The sequence below is a fragment of the Rhipicephalus microplus genome, chromosome 2, assembly GCF_043290135.1.
Source record: "Rhipicephalus microplus isolate Deutch F79 chromosome 2, USDA_Rmic, whole genome shotgun sequence".
Taxonomy (NCBI): Eukaryota; Metazoa; Arthropoda; class Arachnida; order Ixodida; family Ixodidae; genus Rhipicephalus; species Rhipicephalus microplus.
In genome coordinates this window covers 36,165,445-36,183,560 of record NC_134701.1, presented here as the reverse complement: position 1 = coordinate 36,183,560, position 18,116 = coordinate 36,165,445, and the positions used below count along the sequence as shown (strand labels likewise).

At 49.5% G+C, this 18,116-nt stretch overlaps 1 protein-coding gene across 8 annotated transcripts in view; it reads left to right on the top strand.

Moving 5' to 3' along the window:
- LOC119169139 (uncharacterized) overlaps positions 1-18,116 on the top strand; it is a 748,171-nt gene that overhangs the window by 658,797 nt on the left and 71,258 nt on the right. For all 8 annotated transcript variants that reach the window (XM_075883059.1, XM_075883033.1, XM_075883044.1 and 5 more), the window contains 2 exons: positions 16,863-16,991; positions 17,797-17,916. In XM_075883059.1, the coding sequence (XP_075739174.1) occupies positions 16,863-16,991; positions 17,797-17,916 (249 nt within the window). The remainder of the gene's footprint in view (positions 1-16,862; positions 16,992-17,796; positions 17,917-18,116) is intronic.

Sequence of the window (18,116 nt, the reverse complement as noted above, 5' to 3'; positions counted from 1 at the left end):
CACACAACATGGCAGCGATGATGAAAACCCGTTGAGTATCCATATAGGTCCTATCATATTAAAAATACACACACTTCATTGCGTAGCGATGGCGCGGCGAGCGCATCTAAATTTTCTCATTCTGTCACTCATTTTCTCAATTTTCTCATTCTGTCACCATAGCCGCTGAAACAGGAGTCATGTTGTCATTTGAAATAAAGTGATAAAGCTTAGTAAGTCGAATAGTCTAATGAAGGCTTGTTAAATGATTCGCTTCGTCGATGGTTGGGTTGAAATAAATGCGACCACAGCTTGCATGGGGATAATGATGCCATCTAATCAGCAGTATTAAAGTAGACCAAGCACCTTAGACTTGGAGCTCTGCTTGGTAACATTCTCGAGTGAGAGGCCATCACTGAAGGACTGTGCACCTAGAATACAAGAGTTGAAGCGCCATTTTTGCAATTCCATTCTCGCATTCGCAACGATAGCATTCGCTTCTCTGGAAGTCTTTAATGCCTCCTTTTTGGAAGATGCGCCCATGACAGTCATCCACGTAGAACGACCTCTGCAGACAGGCAGCGACGTCCGGTTGAATCATCTTCTACGTTTCGAGGTGATGCTGCAGCGTTGCTGATGGCAATATTGGGCTAAACGACGCTCTGAAAGAAATCTGGGTCAGGCGCTACATGACGATTGTTGAGATGGCACAGCCAGATAACGGTAGTTGGTCGATGCACAGGAATTGAAGCGTGTCTCTGTCTTCTGGTCGATACCTGGAGGAAGGCCTTTTGTATGCCTGAGGGGAGAACCAACTTGCTGCTCCTAAACTTCAAGAGAAGCTGCAGGAGTTCAGAGCCTAGCTTGATGCTTGTATCGAGCATGTCGTTCAAAGATGGTGCCCCATATTCATGCATTGAGGCATCAAACATGGCACAGACCTTTGAAGTCACAACCTTGCGTCAGACTACTGCTTGATGAGGCTGGTAGTAGATGGTCTGTTCAAGAGGTGCTGACAGCTCTACTTTCTGGCATGGTTTTTTTAAAGTACTCTCTGATGGTAGCATGGTACTCCTTCAGGACCTATGGGTGGTGCCCGAACCGCTGAAGTTGACACTTGAGCCTGGTTTCAGCCAAACTTTCGTTCACACAAGACACAAGATCTGGCGTCTTGATCATCAGCGATGCTACATAGTGCCGCCAGCACGTAGTGGGTTGACAGCAAGAGCGGCTCTAAATCTGGAGCAAAAAGAAGATCGCGTTCTTCTTTGCTCGAGAGCCAGCCACGACTGACGCATCGTTTTAGTGCTAGCTACCTGATGGTTTAATAAATCCCCCAGTACTTGTGACTCATCGTGACAAACTGGTGGAAGTGCTGGGTAGTCTCACGGATGCTGCAGACCCCCCCAGGAAGCCGCGATACGAGTCCAGTGCCAGTCAATACTCCCGTGCATCGGACCAGCCGCCGAATCAGGGGATTGCCTCCGGAAGCCGACGATACTGCTCCCACCACGTCGACAAACATGACCAGTGCTTCGGTGCAAACCTCGGCAACCGGCACGGGAAGCACAACGTCGAACCGCTACACGTTGGAAAGCCCATGCGCACCGGCGACGTTCCATGGCTCGGAGCACGAGGACGTTGAGGACTGGTTGGCGGATTTCGAGCGTGTAGCCACCTTAAATCAGTGGGACGACGCGGCGAAACTGGGTCGTGTCTACTTCTATCTCGAAGATGGGGCACGTACGTGGTATCGAAACCGAGAGGAACAGCTGACGACGTGGCCCGAATTCTCTCGTAGGCTTCTGCTGACGTATGCCAGTGCTGATCGCCAAGAACGAGCTGAACGAGCTATTCTGGCCCGCATCCAGCTGCCAAACGAAACTGTGACCACGTTCGTCGAAGACATGACGCGCCTCTTCCGACGGGCCGATTCAAAAATGACGGAGGACAAGAAGTTGCGTCACTTGATGCGCGGTGTCAAGGACCAGCTTTTTGCCGGCCTCGTGCGAAGTCCTCCGAAGACGGTCGCGGAGTTCTTGTCCGAGGCCGTGACAATGGAAAAAATGCTGCAGCAGCGATCCAACCAATACGACAGGCAAGTCAGTGGCATGTCTACTGCCGACATTTTCACCGCCACTAGAACCAACAACGACTGTCTACGTGAACTCATCCGTGATATAGTACGTGAAGAGTTACAAAAGGCTGGTGTAACACCTCATCCTACAGTCAACTCTATTGCAACTGTGATCAAGGATGAGCTGCACGAGGCCCTCCGGGACACCTTGCCTCATGATACAGCTGTGCCAGCTCCTGCTGAATACCGCCGTGAGACAACCTACGCGGAAGCCTTGAAACGCCCTGCTGCAACGCCGCCATTATTCGTCCATCCTGTTCCTGCTGTTTCAATACAGTCAGCGCAGCACATACCGTACTACGAAGGCACGTACACGCCACCAGCGTTGGCCTTTGTCCCTGGTGCTTCTGTCGCCCATCATTCAGTGCAACCAGTTCAGTACATCGACGATCGGCGCACGTCTCCTCGAAAGTCTGATGTTTGGCGCACACCTGATCGCCGGCCTCTGTGCTTTCACTGCGGAGAAGCTGATCACTTGTACCGCCAGTGCCCATATCGCCGTCTTGGGCTTCGCGGCTTCTCTGCGTACTCACCGCCACCCCGTTACGGCCAGAGACCGCGCGACATTGAAAACTACCTCTCCCAGCAGCATGCACCACCATCTGCCGGGCGCCAGTCGCGCTCGCCATCACCGAGGCAATTTTCATCAACGCCCCAGCGGTATTCTACCACACGGTCTCCCAGCCCCTGCCGAGAAAACTAGCCAAAGCGACCTCTGGGGGCGGGGTCGCTGAACGTCGAAGCGCTGAAGACCTCCTATTGACGCAGAACTGTACAGAAACCGGTCCGACATCACATACTGCTGCAAAGGATGGTCGACTTTCACTCGACATAGCAGTGACAATTGATGGCTGTGCAGTTAATGCGTTAGTGGACATCGGCGCAGACTATTCCATACTTAGCGGGAAACTGACAACGCAGCTGAAGAAAGTCATCACGCCGTGGCATAACTCGCAGATTCGGACAGCTGGTGGCCACGTCGTTACTCCACTGGGTGCCTGCACAACTAGAGTACAGATTCAAGGGTACACATTCGTAGCAAGCTGCCTTGTTCTACGCGAATGTTCCCGTGACGTCATTCTGGGAGTTGACTTTCTACAAGAAAATGGAGCTATCATTGATCTGCAAGAGCGCCGCGTCACGTTCTCAGCCCAGCGAGCAATCAACGTGCAAGATGGTGGAAGGCGTGTCGACGTACTCCGTATTTCTGAACAGAGTGTGACGCTTCCTCCACGAACAAGTGTTCTAGTCGACGTAACATGCTGTGGTTTGGGCGATGGCGATGTGGTGGCTGAGACAAATTTAGAACACCTCCTGCAGCAAGGCATTTGTGTAGCTAGAAGTGTAATACACCTTCGTGATGGTCGATCTGAATTGCTCGTAACCAACTTTAGCAACGAGCATCGACATCTTTTTCGTGGAACTTCGATAGCGTTTGCCCACGAAGTAGCAAACGTCACCAACTGTTTCACGTTGGAAATAGTGGATACCGCCAACACGTCAATGAGTAATATTGACATCAATCCTGATCTGTCCACCGTTAACTAGACTGCACTACGAGCGCTCTTGTTCAAGTTCAGGTCTTGCTTCGCAACTTGCTCAAAGATCCGCCAGACGTCCATCACTCAACACAGGATCATCACGTACGAGGACGCACGTCCGATACACCAGAACCCCTACCGCGTGTCGGCCAAAGAACGTGAAGCAATACGTACGCAAGTCACCGAGATGCTTGACGATGGCGTTATTGAACCATCTAACAGCCCGTGGTCATCTCCAGTCGTACTTGTCAAAAAGAAGGACGGGTCGCTACGCTTCTGCGTCGACTACCGAAAGCTTAACAACGTGACGAAAAAGGATGTGTATCCGCTGCCACGTATCGACGATTCGCTGGATAGACTTCGTCGTGCCCATTATTTCACTTCTCTCGATCTCAAAAGCGGGTATTGGCAAATCGAAGTAGATCAGCGAGACCGTGAGAAAACAGCCTTTGTGACTCCAGACGGCCTATACCAATTTCGAGTGCTCCCTTTTGGCTTAATTGTGTTCAGCACCGGCAACTTTCCAGCGAATGATGGACACTGTCCTCACAGGGCTCAAGTGGCAGACTTGTCTTGTCTACCTTGATGATGTGGTGGTCTTCTCTACCACGTTTGAGCAGCACCTTCACCGCCTGCGCAGCGTGCTGGAGGCTATCCGATCGGCGGACCTCACACTAAAGCCACAGAAGTGCCATTTCGGCTATAAAGAACTAAAATTTCTTGGACATGTAGTTAGCGCCGAAGGAATCCGTCCCGATCCGGACAAGCTTGCCGCTGTTGCCGAATTACCAGCTCCTGTTGATAAGAAAGCCGTCCGGCGCTTCCTTGGTTTGTGCGCCTACTATCGCCGGTTCATTCATGGCTTTCCACAGATAGCAGAACCTCTGACTCGTCTCACAAGGGACGACACGCCGTTTGTCTGGGAAAACGAGCAACAAGCAGCTTTTGATGAGCTGCGACAGCGCATGCAATCAGCGCCCGTTCTCGCTCATTTCGACGATGATGCTGACACGGAGGTCCATACCGACGCTAGTAACATTGGGCTTGGTGCAGTGCTCGTTCAGCGTCAAGAGGACATCGAAAGAGTGATAGCCTACGCCAGCTGCTCTCTATCCTGTGCCGAGGCGAATTATTCCACTACGGAGAAAGAGTGCCTCGCAGTCGTGTGGGCAATCACCAAGTTCCGCCCGTACCTTTATGGTCGTCCCTTCAAGATAGTGACGGACCATCACGCGCTCTGTTGGTTGGCAAGCCTGCGTGACCCTTCAGGTCGGCTAGCACGGTGGAGTTTGCGGCTGCAGGAATTCGATGTCACCATCGTCCATAAGTCCGGCCGTAAGCATGAAGACGCTGACACACTGTCACGCGCACCCCTTCATGTCGTCAGTCAGGAAGCAGAGGAAGACGAAGGCTTTCTGGGCACCGTTAGTGCATCAGACTTGAGCAAACGACAGCGAGATGATGCAGAGATTCGTCCAATCATTGATCATTTAGAGGGCCAGGGCGCAATCATACCACGTCATTTATCCCGCTCGTTGACGTCGTTCTGCCTACGAGACGGTGTGCTGTACAAGAAGAACGCTCGTTCGAACAATCGTGCTTACCTTCTGGTGGTTCCTCGAGACATGCGAGACGACGTCCTCTTCGCTTGCCATGACGAACCCACATCCGGTCATCTGGGCTACTCAAGGACACTTGCAAGAGTGAGCGAGAGGTACTATTGGCCAGGACTTTCAGCAAGCGTAAAGAAGTACGTAAAGAGCTGTCGGGAATGTCAGCGCCGAAAGCAACCATCTGTTAAGCCAGCTGGTTTGCTTCAGCCCATCGAAGCACCCTGCACGCGGTTCGACCAAGTCGGCATGGACATTCTCGGGCCATTTCCTAAGTCTGCGGACAGCAACAAATGGGTGATCGTCGCGACCGACTATTTGACACGCTACGCTGAAACCCAGGCGATCCCACGAGCCACGACTTCTGAGGTAGCACAATTTTTCATGCGCCACATCGTGTTACGACACGGTGCTCCTTCCAGTGTAATAACGGACAGAGGGACAGCATTCACAGCGCAGCTTACGGACGAAGTTTTCAAACTGAGCAACACCAGACACCGAAGGACAACTGCGTACCACCCGCAAACCAACGGGCTTACTGAACGACTGAATAAGACCCTCGCAGACATGATCTCAATGTACATCGACGTACAGCACAAAACATGGGACCGGATCTCGCCTTACGTGACCTTCGCGTATAATACCGCCGTGCAAGAGACCACGCAATTCACGCCATTTCGGCTTCTCTACGGCCGCGAAGTGCAGACCATGCTAGACTCAATGCTACCGTGTCAGGACGAAGACGAGTTGGCAACAGACGCCGAAGAATTCGCAGAGCGTGCCGAGGAAGCCCGGCAGCTCGCGCGACTGCACATCGGCCAGCAACAGCAGGCAGACGCACGGCGCTATAATACCTGCCACAGAGAAGTGTTTTACAGCCCCGGAGATCAAGTTTGGGTGTGGACACCCGTCCGCCGCCGTGGCCTTAGTGAAAAGTTGCTGAGCCGGTACTTTGGCCCATATAAAGTGTTACGCCGCGTCAGTGACGTGAACTACGAAGTGGTTCCGGACTCAACACCCCATGCACGGAGCAAGACACGGCTGAGGCCGGACGTCGTTCATGTGTTGCGCATGAAGCCATTTATTGCGCGTGTTTCGTAACTTTTCCTTTATCGTACAGCGTTCTTTGTGTTTTTTGTTTATTTTTGTGAACTTACTTTCTCGTTCAGTGACGTTTCCTATGTTGGCACGCTCTTCAATTTTTACTTTCACTTCATCCGAATTTCCATTTTTTTTTTTCACGTGCCTATGTAGTAGCATCGCGGTGCTGCTATGTACTTTACTTTCCTCATTTTGGTACTTGTTTTTTTTTTCTTTTCGGAAGGGGGGATAATGCTGCCAGCACGTAGTGGGTTGACAGCAAGAGCGGCTCTAAATCTGGAGGAAAAAAGAAGATCGCGTTCTTCTTTGCTCGAGAGCCAGCCACGACTGACGCATCGTCCTAGTGCTAGCTACCTGGTGGTTTAATAAATCCCCCAGTACTTGTGACTCATCGTGACAATAGCATGTTGCCCTCTAGTAAACTGCACTACGAAAAGTGATGAGTGCTTGGTGCTTGTTGACATCCTCTTCCTGTACATTAGTTATTCTGATGGTGTCCAAGCGCCACATTTTTGTGGGTCTCCAGGTTGGACTTGTGGGCACCAGTTATCGGAACAAGACAGGAACAGGGCAGTCACACTGATGTTATGCAGTGACGAATAATGGTCGACGTTAGCGCACACTCCTTGAATGACCCAGCCAAATATGGTCTCAACTGCACATAGAGTGTCGGTGAAAGGCTCGATGCGTCTGGACCCTCCAGTAGTGGTCTGAACTGAGTAAAACGCTTACACTGGAGTCTTGACGTTGGTCCTCTTGAAATTCGTGAGCAAAAGCCGTATTACGGTCATGCATCATAATGGTAATGTTTGGTACTAACTTGGGACCCCTTACAGTGCGTATTTCTGGCACCTCCAAATGTTGAAGATCAACATCGATTGGCACAATACATCCGCAGAGTGTCACGTTTGCCTCTCAGCACTGGTAACGTCTTGGATGGTTTGGCCTGCTGAAGACAAAGACATCCAGTGCTTCATTTCTAGTGGAAGGTATGCAAAGCTGCTGCGATAGGTCTTTATGATCAAACTTTTGTTGGCTGTTGGCTGCTGTGTCAAGCAGCAGTTACACTGGCACTTGGACAAGGTTTCCAAATGCCCACACTGTGGCTGCTTGGAGCAACACAGACGACGAGCGTGTGCTGCTTGCAGTAGCTGCTGTCACCTGCTGTTCTCGTTGCTTGGCCAATTCTTGTGGTTCAACTGGAGTCGATTTTGAACTGTTTGTTCCTCGCTGGTCCCACATATTGCGCAAAACAGAGATGTGGTATCCTGAGCATCGGTCTCACTTAAGCCAGGCTTTTGTTCGGCAACTGCGAGCAACGTGGCCCTGCTTTTCGCATCTGAAGTAGCAGCTCTTGATGAAAGAACATTGGCACTGTTTCTCTGCTGATAGCGCAACACGGGAATCACTTGTCTGGTGTCCGGAGGTGCCACAGAGGGGACATCTCGTCTGCCCAGGACTTTAATTCACACCTGGTGATGATGACCTTGTTGTCAATGCGATGGCGGATGGCAGATGAGGCGGTGTCATGGTATTCGCAGCATTATGGCTTGCTGATGGCCTCTCTGAGTCGGGTTTCTCGCATGACACTCGAATCTTCTCCATGCTTTTGACTTCCACTTGAAGGAACTTTAAAATTGCTTTCACTTGCTCGTCTCTTGATCGTACTGCAGAGTCCAGGGCATCTGCTTCGGTTATGGTGCACTTTCAATACTCAATTGCCAGCTCCTATGGCGATGAGTGCATCAGCATCCGGTGCAAGACAACCGGGACTGTGAAGACTGCATACCAAGGCTCTCCAAACAGCTATTATTAAACTGCATTTGCTCATACAGGTCCCGCAGTCTTGGTAATTATGACCATGTTTCGATTGGCTCAATGGTAAGGAGGCTGTAAATGTGGTTGCTGACGAGATAATTTCGGCCAAATCTTTTGGTGAGCACCTTGACGGCAATGTAGTACTAGTCTGCTTCTGTGAGGCGTATCTCTTCAATGGCCCACTTCATAGTGCCGCTAAGTAAGTGTTCAAGTATTTGAACTTCTCAATACCGGTTAAATCGGGGTGTGTGTAGATGGTCACCTCATAATGATGCCAGAACCCCTGCTACTCCTGGTTCTCGCCATTGAAGGCGGGCACTTGAAGTTTCAGCACAGCGACTCGCAAGCCTGATGCTCGTGGCCTACTGGGATTGACGGGGTTTTGGCCAGTGGTATCCGAGCGGGCTGCTTTCATGGAGTTTCTGGATCCATCACTCATACTCGCATGCCTAGGCTGGTTGGCTTTGAGGACAGTAGAGCCAACTAGTGCATGCGTGTTCACCGTGGATTGAAGCCTGATAATGGCTTTCACAATCTTCTCCTGGTCCAGAGTGTAGTATCGTGCGGCAGACCCACCGCATGGAGAACACAGGGCACGGCGCTGAAGCGCCGGCCGACCGGAAGTACGGAGCAGCCGGTAGCCAAGCAGGAACTCTTTTATTATATACAATGCCGCGCTTATGTACACAGGGTAGCGCCCTGTATCTTTGGGGTCGGCATTTTAATTTACCGACTGACCGCCAGGCTTTAACTACTTTGCTGTCAGCTGGCATGGTGGGGCGATGCCCCTTGCGAATTTCTCTATGGTGCGCCCGGCTGTTATAACTTTTCTGTACAATATCACAAAGATGCCGATAATGTCGTAGCGGACGTATTATCTTGGCTGCCAGTCCAGATTCACGGCTGCCAGTGCAGATTCTGCCAGCACAGGCGCCTGAAGAAGAGATAATTTTTTTTAGTTGCTGCATGCTTAAATAAGGACGAGTTACAGGCAGCCAATGCTAATGATGGTACCTTCCAGCAGCTTATTCAATACATTGCTGAGGGTTGGCCTTCAAAGAAGCATTTGACTTCAGTACTTCTACTTTGCTTTGCAGTGAAAGACGAACTGTCTTTTACTGCAAAGTAATATGACGGTCCCATTGTTCGTAAGGAACGTGTTACAATTCCAGAAACTTGCAGGGGGCAACTAATTCAGTTAGCCCACGAAAGTCATTCTGGCATAATCCGTACAAAGCAGCTGCTTCTTGACAGGTATTGGTGGCCGTGCCTTGACAAACAAGTGAAAAGTGTTGTTCGGAACTGTTACATCTGTCAGGCTGCCGACAAATTGGCGAAACTGTGTTGGGGACTGGCTGGTCTCGACGGAGCAGAAGAAGAAGACGGCCGACGGAGACGAACGTGACCGGCGGGGACGCCGACCAGCCTGAACACGCAGTTTGGCGCGAAGCGCCGAAGAGAAGAACAACAACCGCATTCCACGGTTACCCAACGCACACTCCTTTTATTTTCAGTCGCCTTGAAATCCTAGATGCCAGAGCGGCGCCCCCTGGCATCCTCACATGTCATTCCGAAACCGAAACCGAAAACCCAGAACACAACAATCATTCCCTCCTCGAAAAAAGTTCACCTATACACTGTTTATATTTATGCATGATCAATACCAACATATTGACGCAAGGTAGGCTGGCAACTATAGTAGCCAGCCTCTGAAGAGGACAACGAAGTAGTTGTGTGTGCGCGTGCTCGGGTGTTCACGTTTTCTGGCCCTTGGGTTACGAAATTAAACGCCCTATTTTGTACCTGCGTACCTGCGAAGCATATTTTGTACCTGCGAAGCATTCCAGATGTTACCATCACTTAAGCGAAAAGAAGTGGGGCTAACCTGGCCCAAGACTTTGTAAAGACCCCGATACTTGGGGCGCTTGCCTGGCACACGAACCTTCACTAGATCGCCAGTGCGAACTCAGGACTGCTTTGCACCTCGACGGGTGTCGACACACTTTTTCATTGCTTGTTGATGAGAAAAACCCTGGTGGGGATTTGATCAGGAGAAGACACTGCTATGTTACGAGACAAAGAGACTATGTCGAGAGCAACTCGCGGTTGCCTACCGTGGAGAAGTTGAGCAGGAGACACTCCAGTGGTGCCTTGTGGTGTGAACCTGTAGGAAGCTAAACATTCAGTCAAGACTTGCTTGAGGGGACGGTGCTCTAATTGGGCGATCTGAATATGTTCCTTCAGAACGCGATTAAAGCGCTCGATTTGCCCATTTGATTGGGGATAGAAAACTGATGACCTCAAGTGCTGAATTCCTCGTTGTGAAAGAAAAGCCTTGAAATGTTGGGACTGAAACTGTGGACCATTGTCCGTAACTATGGCATCAGCAAAACCTTCCCGGCTGAAGATAGAAGACAGAAACTCAATGATAACCTCGGAAGTAACTGTATGTGTGAAACAAAGCTCTGGCCATTTGGAATAGTAGTCAATGAGAGAAACAATGAACCGGGCATTTTGCGGAACATTATGCAAAGGACCGATGATGTCCATGCTGAGTTTCTGCCAAGGCCGATCAGGCCACTGGACTGGCTGCAACGAAGAAAATGCAGGTTTGGCAGACTTGTCAGCTGCCTGACATATATGGCAGTTGTAAACGGCATGCTCGACCTGCTTGTCTAAGGCTGGCCACCAGTACCTGTCTCGGAGATTCCGTTTGGTGCGGACAATGCCTGGATGGGCCTCATGGGCAAGCTGTATTAGCTTGTTACGGAAAGAAGCAGGGGGAACCACGCGTTCATCGCGGAAAAGCAAGTCCTCGACACAAGACAGTTCCTGTCGGACTGCGAAGTAAGGCAAGAATTCAGAAGCAAGAGCACATTTGGAAGGCCATCCTTCACGTAATTATTTGAGAACTTGAGACAAAGTGGAATCTGCAGCTGTAGCTACCTGAAGCTCAGCTTTAGTAATGCAGGAAGTAACTAATGAAACAACTTCCTCATCCCGCTCTTCAATAACCGGTATCTGAAGAGGAAGGTGCGACAGTGCATCAGCAACCACGTTATTAGAACCTTTACAATATTGAACACTGAAATTATAATGCATGAGTTTGGCACACCAATGTGAAATGCAAATGGGGCGGCGGCCTTCGGATCCTGCAGAAAGAAGAGCAACTAGTGCTTGGTGATCTGTACGTAATGTGAAGTGCCGGCCCCACAAGTAAACATGCCATTTCTCACAGGCAAAAAGACACGCGAGAGCTTCACGCTCTCCTACTGAATATCTGCGTTCAGCAGGGGTCAATGTACGAGATGCAAAAGTGATAGTGATCAGCTGATCACCTCTGAGTTGTTGAAACACTGCTCCCAGTCCAACATCGGACGCATCCGTTGTGATGACGATCGGAAGCTTCTCATTGAAAATACTAGCAGCTGGCTTTGAGGCCAGTATTGACTTAACTCGAATGAAGCTCTGCTCAGCTTCAGCTGACCAGTTAAAAGGCTGTGCTTGATGAAGTAGAGTACGCAGTGGTTCAATAACATCAGCATAGTGAGGAACAAACTTGGCATAATAACCAACAAGACCTAAAAAAGATTGCAAGGTTTTGGCATCAGTAGGCCGTGGGGCATTGACAATGGCCTGAACTTTAGATTCAACAGGTGTCAAGCCGCGGGAACTGACATTATGTCCTAGAAATTGTAACTCATTAACAGAAAAAATGCACTTGTTATTAAGTTTCATACCACATTCACTGATGCGGTTGAGAACAGTATGCAAGTTAGCATCGTGCTCTTCGCGAGTACTCCCCACACCAAAATGTCATCCAAGTAACAAAGGGCGCCATTACAACCCTTAAGAATAATTGACATCATTTTCTGAAACACTGCAGGGGCAGATGCAAGCCCGAAACACACGCGGCGAAACCGAAACAAGCCTTCGTGCGATACAAATGTGGTTAAGTCTCTACTGCACTCAGAAAGTTCAACTTGGTGATAAGCGGACGCGAGGTCCAGCTTGGAGCAACGTACCGCTCCGGAGAGCTGACGAAGCAGTTCTTCTATGTGAGGAAGTGAAAACCCGTCTACGATGATCGCCTTGTTCGGTTCTCGTAAGTCGACGCATAGTCGAAGGGATCCATCTTTTTTCTTGACGACGACCAGTGGAGAAACCCAGTCGGAAGCAGAGACAGGCTAGATGATTCCGCTGGCTTGAAGGCGAGAAAGTTCCGCAGAGACTTGCTCACGGAGAAGAAGAGGAATGTGGCGCAGTTTGGCACGCACAGGGCACACACCTGGTCGGTGCATCACTTTATGCACAAAACGGCGCACACAACCCAGTTCACGGGTGAACAGGTGGTGGAATTCAGAAGGCGCGTTGGCCGGAAGATCATCTTGGACGTCGACTTGAGCACACGTCATAGACGCATTGACGATGTTGATGGACAAAGACCTGATGGCATCACATCTCAAAAGCGAGCTGCCATTGGCAGTTACATGAAAAGTAATGGAAGCAGTGCGACTGCGATAGGAGACCTGAGCTGTAAAATGACCTGAATTATCAATCGTTTCCTTGGAATATGTTTGTAGAACGACATGTGACGGCAAAAGCTGAATGTTGGAAAAATGACTATGAAAGTCAGCGGCACTGATTAAAGAGACTGAGGCGCCAGTGTCCACAAGAAATGACAAGGGCACATGGCCCACTGAAGCTACGATGCTTGGCTCGGATGTAGTGTGGAGGCCATCCACATTTAAAACAGTGACCGTATTGGTCCGTGCAGTGCTCGAACGAGCGGACGAAGAAACTGGTTCAAGAAGATTTGCTGGATGGCAATTGCATACGAACTGAAAATGTCCGATTTTTCCGCACGCAAGACAAGTGCGGTTTCTCGCGGGACACTGCGCAAAATTGGCTAAATGCCGAGCCGATCCGCAACGAAAGCAATGCGCGGTTGCGCTTGGAGAAGAAAATTGCGAACGCGAGTTAGGAGCTCGGTGCTGTTCCTGAAAACCAGAATTTGGCGGAATGGGGTCACCATATTGCCGGCTTCCTCGCCTCCGCGACGCAGAGAGGCCGCCATTTTGGCCGCCACGGAAGGACTGTGCAGGCGGGCGTCCATGTTGGCCGCCGCGCCGAGACGAAGATGAAGGATCGCCATGTTGACGCGTCCCGTGAAACAAAGAGTCGCCGTCTTGGCCCCCCGCAGCAGAAAGTTGCTGCACTGAATGCGGAGCGAATTGCTCCAACTGGGAGCGAATAAGCTCGTCCTCTCGCGCAATCGAGAGGGCTTCGGATAATGAAATCAAGGAGCCCTTTTGAAGCATGCGGCAGCGGACGTTTTGCGAGGCTACCCTGCTGAAAAGCTGATGGCGGATCATATCGTCCTCAAGCGCGCCGAAGCCGCACGATGCGGCGAGCGTTCGAAGAGAAGTAATGAACTCGGTGACTGGCTTACCAGGCAATTGTCGCCTTTCTTGGAATTTTACGCGTGCGAGATAATCGCACGAGGCATCTTTAAAATGCTCATCGAAAAGAGCAACAGCATTCTTGAAGGCATCGCCCAACGCTGGCGTCGGCAACGCGATGGTGGCGTCCAAAGTATAGAAGAGCTTTAAACCGGCAGGGCCCAACGCGTTGAGCAGCAGGGTCTTGCAACGCTCGGGCTTGCTGGCGTCCTCCCCGGCTGCATCTGCGTAGGCCTGAAACACCAATTTCCAGTCCGCCCACGGAAGTGGCGGGTCTCCGGGCGAATGAAGAAATAGGGGAGGTGGAATAGGAGACGCCATTTCAAGCAAGAAGAATGGAGAGGTGCTGACAAGACGAAAATGCCGCCAGTACACTGTTTGAAGACGAAGGCAGAGGCGGCGTAGCTGAATAAAGAAGAAATGAAGCGACGCAGCACGCAGCAGCCACCTTGCTGGGAACAAAGAGCGTCTAGGGTTATCAGGGTAGGTGCGTTACAAGCAAGAAAAAGACGAACACGGAGAACGAAATGGGTTCTTATCCCATCCTCATCGCCATTGCTGTGTTGGGGGCTGGCTGGTCCCAACGGAGCAGAAGAAGAAGACGGCCGACGGAGATGAACGTGACCGGCGGGGACGCCGACCAGCCCGAACACGCGGGTTGGCGCGAAGCGCCGAAGAGAAAAACAACAACCGCACTCCACGGTTACCCAACGCACACTCCTTTTATATACAGTCGCCTTGAAATCCTAGATGCCAGAGCGGCGCCCCCTGGCATCCTCACATGTCATTCCGAAACCGAAACCGAAAACCCAGAACACAACAAAAACCTATCTTTGCACTTCTACAACCAGTTTCTTTTTCTCAGAAACCATGGGAAAAATTAGGCATGAACATTATTGGTCCTCTTTCAAGTGTTCCCTCAGATTGTCGCTTTGCAGTCACTTTGATTGGCTATCACTCCAAATGGCCTGAGGTTTGTTTCGTTCGAGACGTTACGTTTAATGCACTCATCACCTTTTTGACTTCAGTCTTCTGCCGTAAAGGTTTTCCAGCGTGCTTAGTAACAGACAACGGTCTCCAGTTTAAATCTCGTCAGTTTGAAATTTTTCTTTCCAAACGAGGTATTCAACACCTCTGTTCTTCCAGCTACTATTCTCAAGCCAATGGGAAGGTTGAGCAGTTCAACGGGGTCCTGAAAGAGTACATTCAACTAGCCCAACTAGAACAACATTCTCTAAAGAAGGCAATTACGGAGTACTTGGGTACTTACCGTTTTTCTGCTCAGGCAACTACGGGATCGTCTCCCGCAAAGTTGCTTCATAAGCGTCAACCTCGCACAGCAGTTCACATAACTGCTCTGCCTTTTCCTTCTACCTTTCAGTAATTTTCGGACAATACTATAAGGACGAGAGTTTTTCATAGGCAGAAGTACATGAAGAATTATGGGGATCAGAAGCAAGGAGCTAAACCTCCAGTCATTCAGGTTGGCCAAAGAGTCAAAGTATGCGTTCTTGGGAAAAAACACAAGTATAGGGGTCCGTTTACCGTTATTTCGGCAGTGGGATCCTAGGCATTTAAGCTCAGTGATGGATCGGTTTGGAATGCTTCTAAACTTGTAATCGTTCATTCCAAATGGGAACCACCTTCACGCTTGCACTCTTCAATACCTTGAAGAACCAGTCGAAATACTCTGCCTCGGTCGCACGGTTGGTTTCTATTCCTATTCTTGCAGCATCACCATCTTTTCCTGGGTAAAATGGTATTCTGGCACTGGTTTTAAATCCGTCTGTGGTGCCCAGCCACCATGAAGTTTTACCGTGCACCCAGCACGCTTCAGAGTCCTCGGACTCTTCTCAGGCTCCATATCAATACTTGACTGACGAGCCCAGTCCCCATGCCAGTGTTTTTCCTAACAGTAATGGACATGCTTCCGAACCTTCAGGTTCCCATGTTTCGCGTCGGGGTTCTTCATCCCCAGCTACAGCTGAGGGACGTTTAAGCGAGTCATCAGACTCCTCAATGCTCTCAGCTGTGCCTAAGCAGCACGTAAGCAAGCCTGTAGGCTTATCCTCACATACCGAACCTGCTTCTCGGCAAGGGAGCACTTCAGAGCGCAATGAGCATCGGCGTTCTAAGTGTTCGCGTAAGAGACCGTCCAGGTGTAAGGACTTCGTGTCCCTAATTTTTCTTTCTTACTCGTATGTTGGGATCTATATTATACGTGTGCATTGTTGTGTGTATGTATGTTGTACATCTAGTTATTGTACAAGGTTATAAGGGATAGACTGGTATGCTGTGATTTTTTGTTGTATGTTGTCTGTATAAGTGCTTTCAGCCATGGTGTGCTATGTACATAGCTATTTTTTTTTCTCCTTCTAATGCCGCTTCCCTCGTTTTCAATTGGTGTCCTTACAACAGAAAGAGGGGGGATGTTAGGTTGTAAACACAGTTCTATGTGTCATAACATTCTTCTAAAATTGTATAAGGTTAGTTACTTGTGTGCCATTAATCATTGAATAAGGATCTCAGAGCCACATGTCCTTTTCATTCTAGAAGGGGGGGGGGGGGAATGATGTGGTGTGTTTCAGTTTCAGTTTCATAGTTGCCAGTTTCGGTTTTATGTAAAGTATTTTCTCCCTCAGGGGGTGCTACTCTGTGTATATATGCGCGGCATTGTATATAATAAAAGAGTTCCTGCTTGGCTAACGGCTGCTCCATACTTCTGGTCGGCCGGCGGTTCGGCGCCGCGCCCTGTGTTCTCCGTGCGGTGCGTCCGCCGCACGACGCTACATAGAGTCTCCTAATCTTCTTCATCAAACTCTTTACTGTTGAGGGCATTGGCGATCCCAAAGTCTGTCAATGATTTCCTGCAAGTCAGCAAAAGACTGTAATGCGTCTTGCAGGAGGATCTCCTTGGCTTCAGACAGAAGTTGGGTTGTGGCACCACAAAGGGCGCCTCAATGTCTGGGAATCCTGGGATCACCCTGGTTTCCAGCACCAATAATATTGAGACAAAGAAGAGCTCGACGCCTGCCTTGCCGTGGTTGAATGCTTTTTCTTTTTATTCTGTTCTCATGAGCAGCCCCACCAACATTTTCCCGCAGTAGATTCAACAGGGGTCAAAATGCTTCATAACAGTGACTTCAAGCACTTTTCTTTTGCAAGATAAAATGAAAACTGGATTTTCACTGGAGATAGTTTCATCTTGTTGCAGGGAGTGACTGTGTCTCCCTGGAGCAATGTGGTAGCTTCCTGTGATGCATCTGGCAAGGTAGCCGCCGTCTGTCTGCCATACCTGTCTTCCAACTTGGATTTCGTTAAGAACCACACCAAGATGCGCCTGGTATGTTCACTTCGTTTGTTCCTGTCTCACAGCAGTGCGAGTTAGGGTTGTGGATTTGGCATGCTTCAGTGTTCATGCAACACCAAGTACCGTAAGTGCTAGCGTGGCACTTAAAGTTGTAAAATACAAAGTTTTTGTTCCACTTACCTATATTTTCAGGTGTTAATACAAGCCAGTCATTTATGAAGGGAGTACAATTAAACAAAAGTTCTATGCAGTATTCAATAAGGCACTGACATTACCTCATTGTGTGCAACACTATCATATTCACGCATTAGCAGGTCAAGTTTTAATGTAGGTCGATTCCTCTAAATCGGGCAAAAATAAGAAAGAAAACATGAGCAGGTTTCACAACAGAAACTTAAGTTGTCGCTGCATGACTGCACATGCTGACTCATCATCATCAAGGCAACCCTCTTCTTGTATTTCAATACCTCGGTCCTGCTGGTCTTGAAGTGCATTCTCGGCATACTTATTTCTCGAGAACCGAAACCACATTTTTGTGTGACAACTCTGTGTGTCATTAGCAGAAACTGATCACGTACTTCACTCGTGTGTGTTGCTAGTTACATATTGTAACTTGCATTACCTCTTTATTCAAGAATGGCATAAAACACAGTCAACATTCAGGGTACAGTGACTGCCACACAAAATTGTGAACATAGGCTTTCGTTACTGCCATCACTGCTTGCAAAATAAATTTCAGATTTGGTTGCAAAATTTGGGGAGGCAGGATTGTTATACAAGTAAAAGTAATAATTCATGATCAGTTTTTCTCTGTTCCTGTGTCTTTGTTTGGCTGTAGCCATTGTTTCAGGCCACGCTGGTACCACTAGGAAAGGAGCAAGTGAAGGGCTCAGCACAGCAGGGAGACCACTTACTGGCCAGTGAGCAGTATGGCATCTCCTTTGAGGACAACCTCCTGGTAAGACACTGTCAGAGCATTTCAGTTTGACACTCTGGTCTGCTCTGGTCCAAGTAGGGCGCAATGCATTGCACCAGGATTTCGACACACCGCCCATCAATCGCTGAAGGCGAGAGCATTGAGCATTCCTTTGCCGGAGCCAGGCAATGTGCTGCCCCTCTTAGGCTTTTTGATGTGAAGTAAAATTTATTATTTATTTC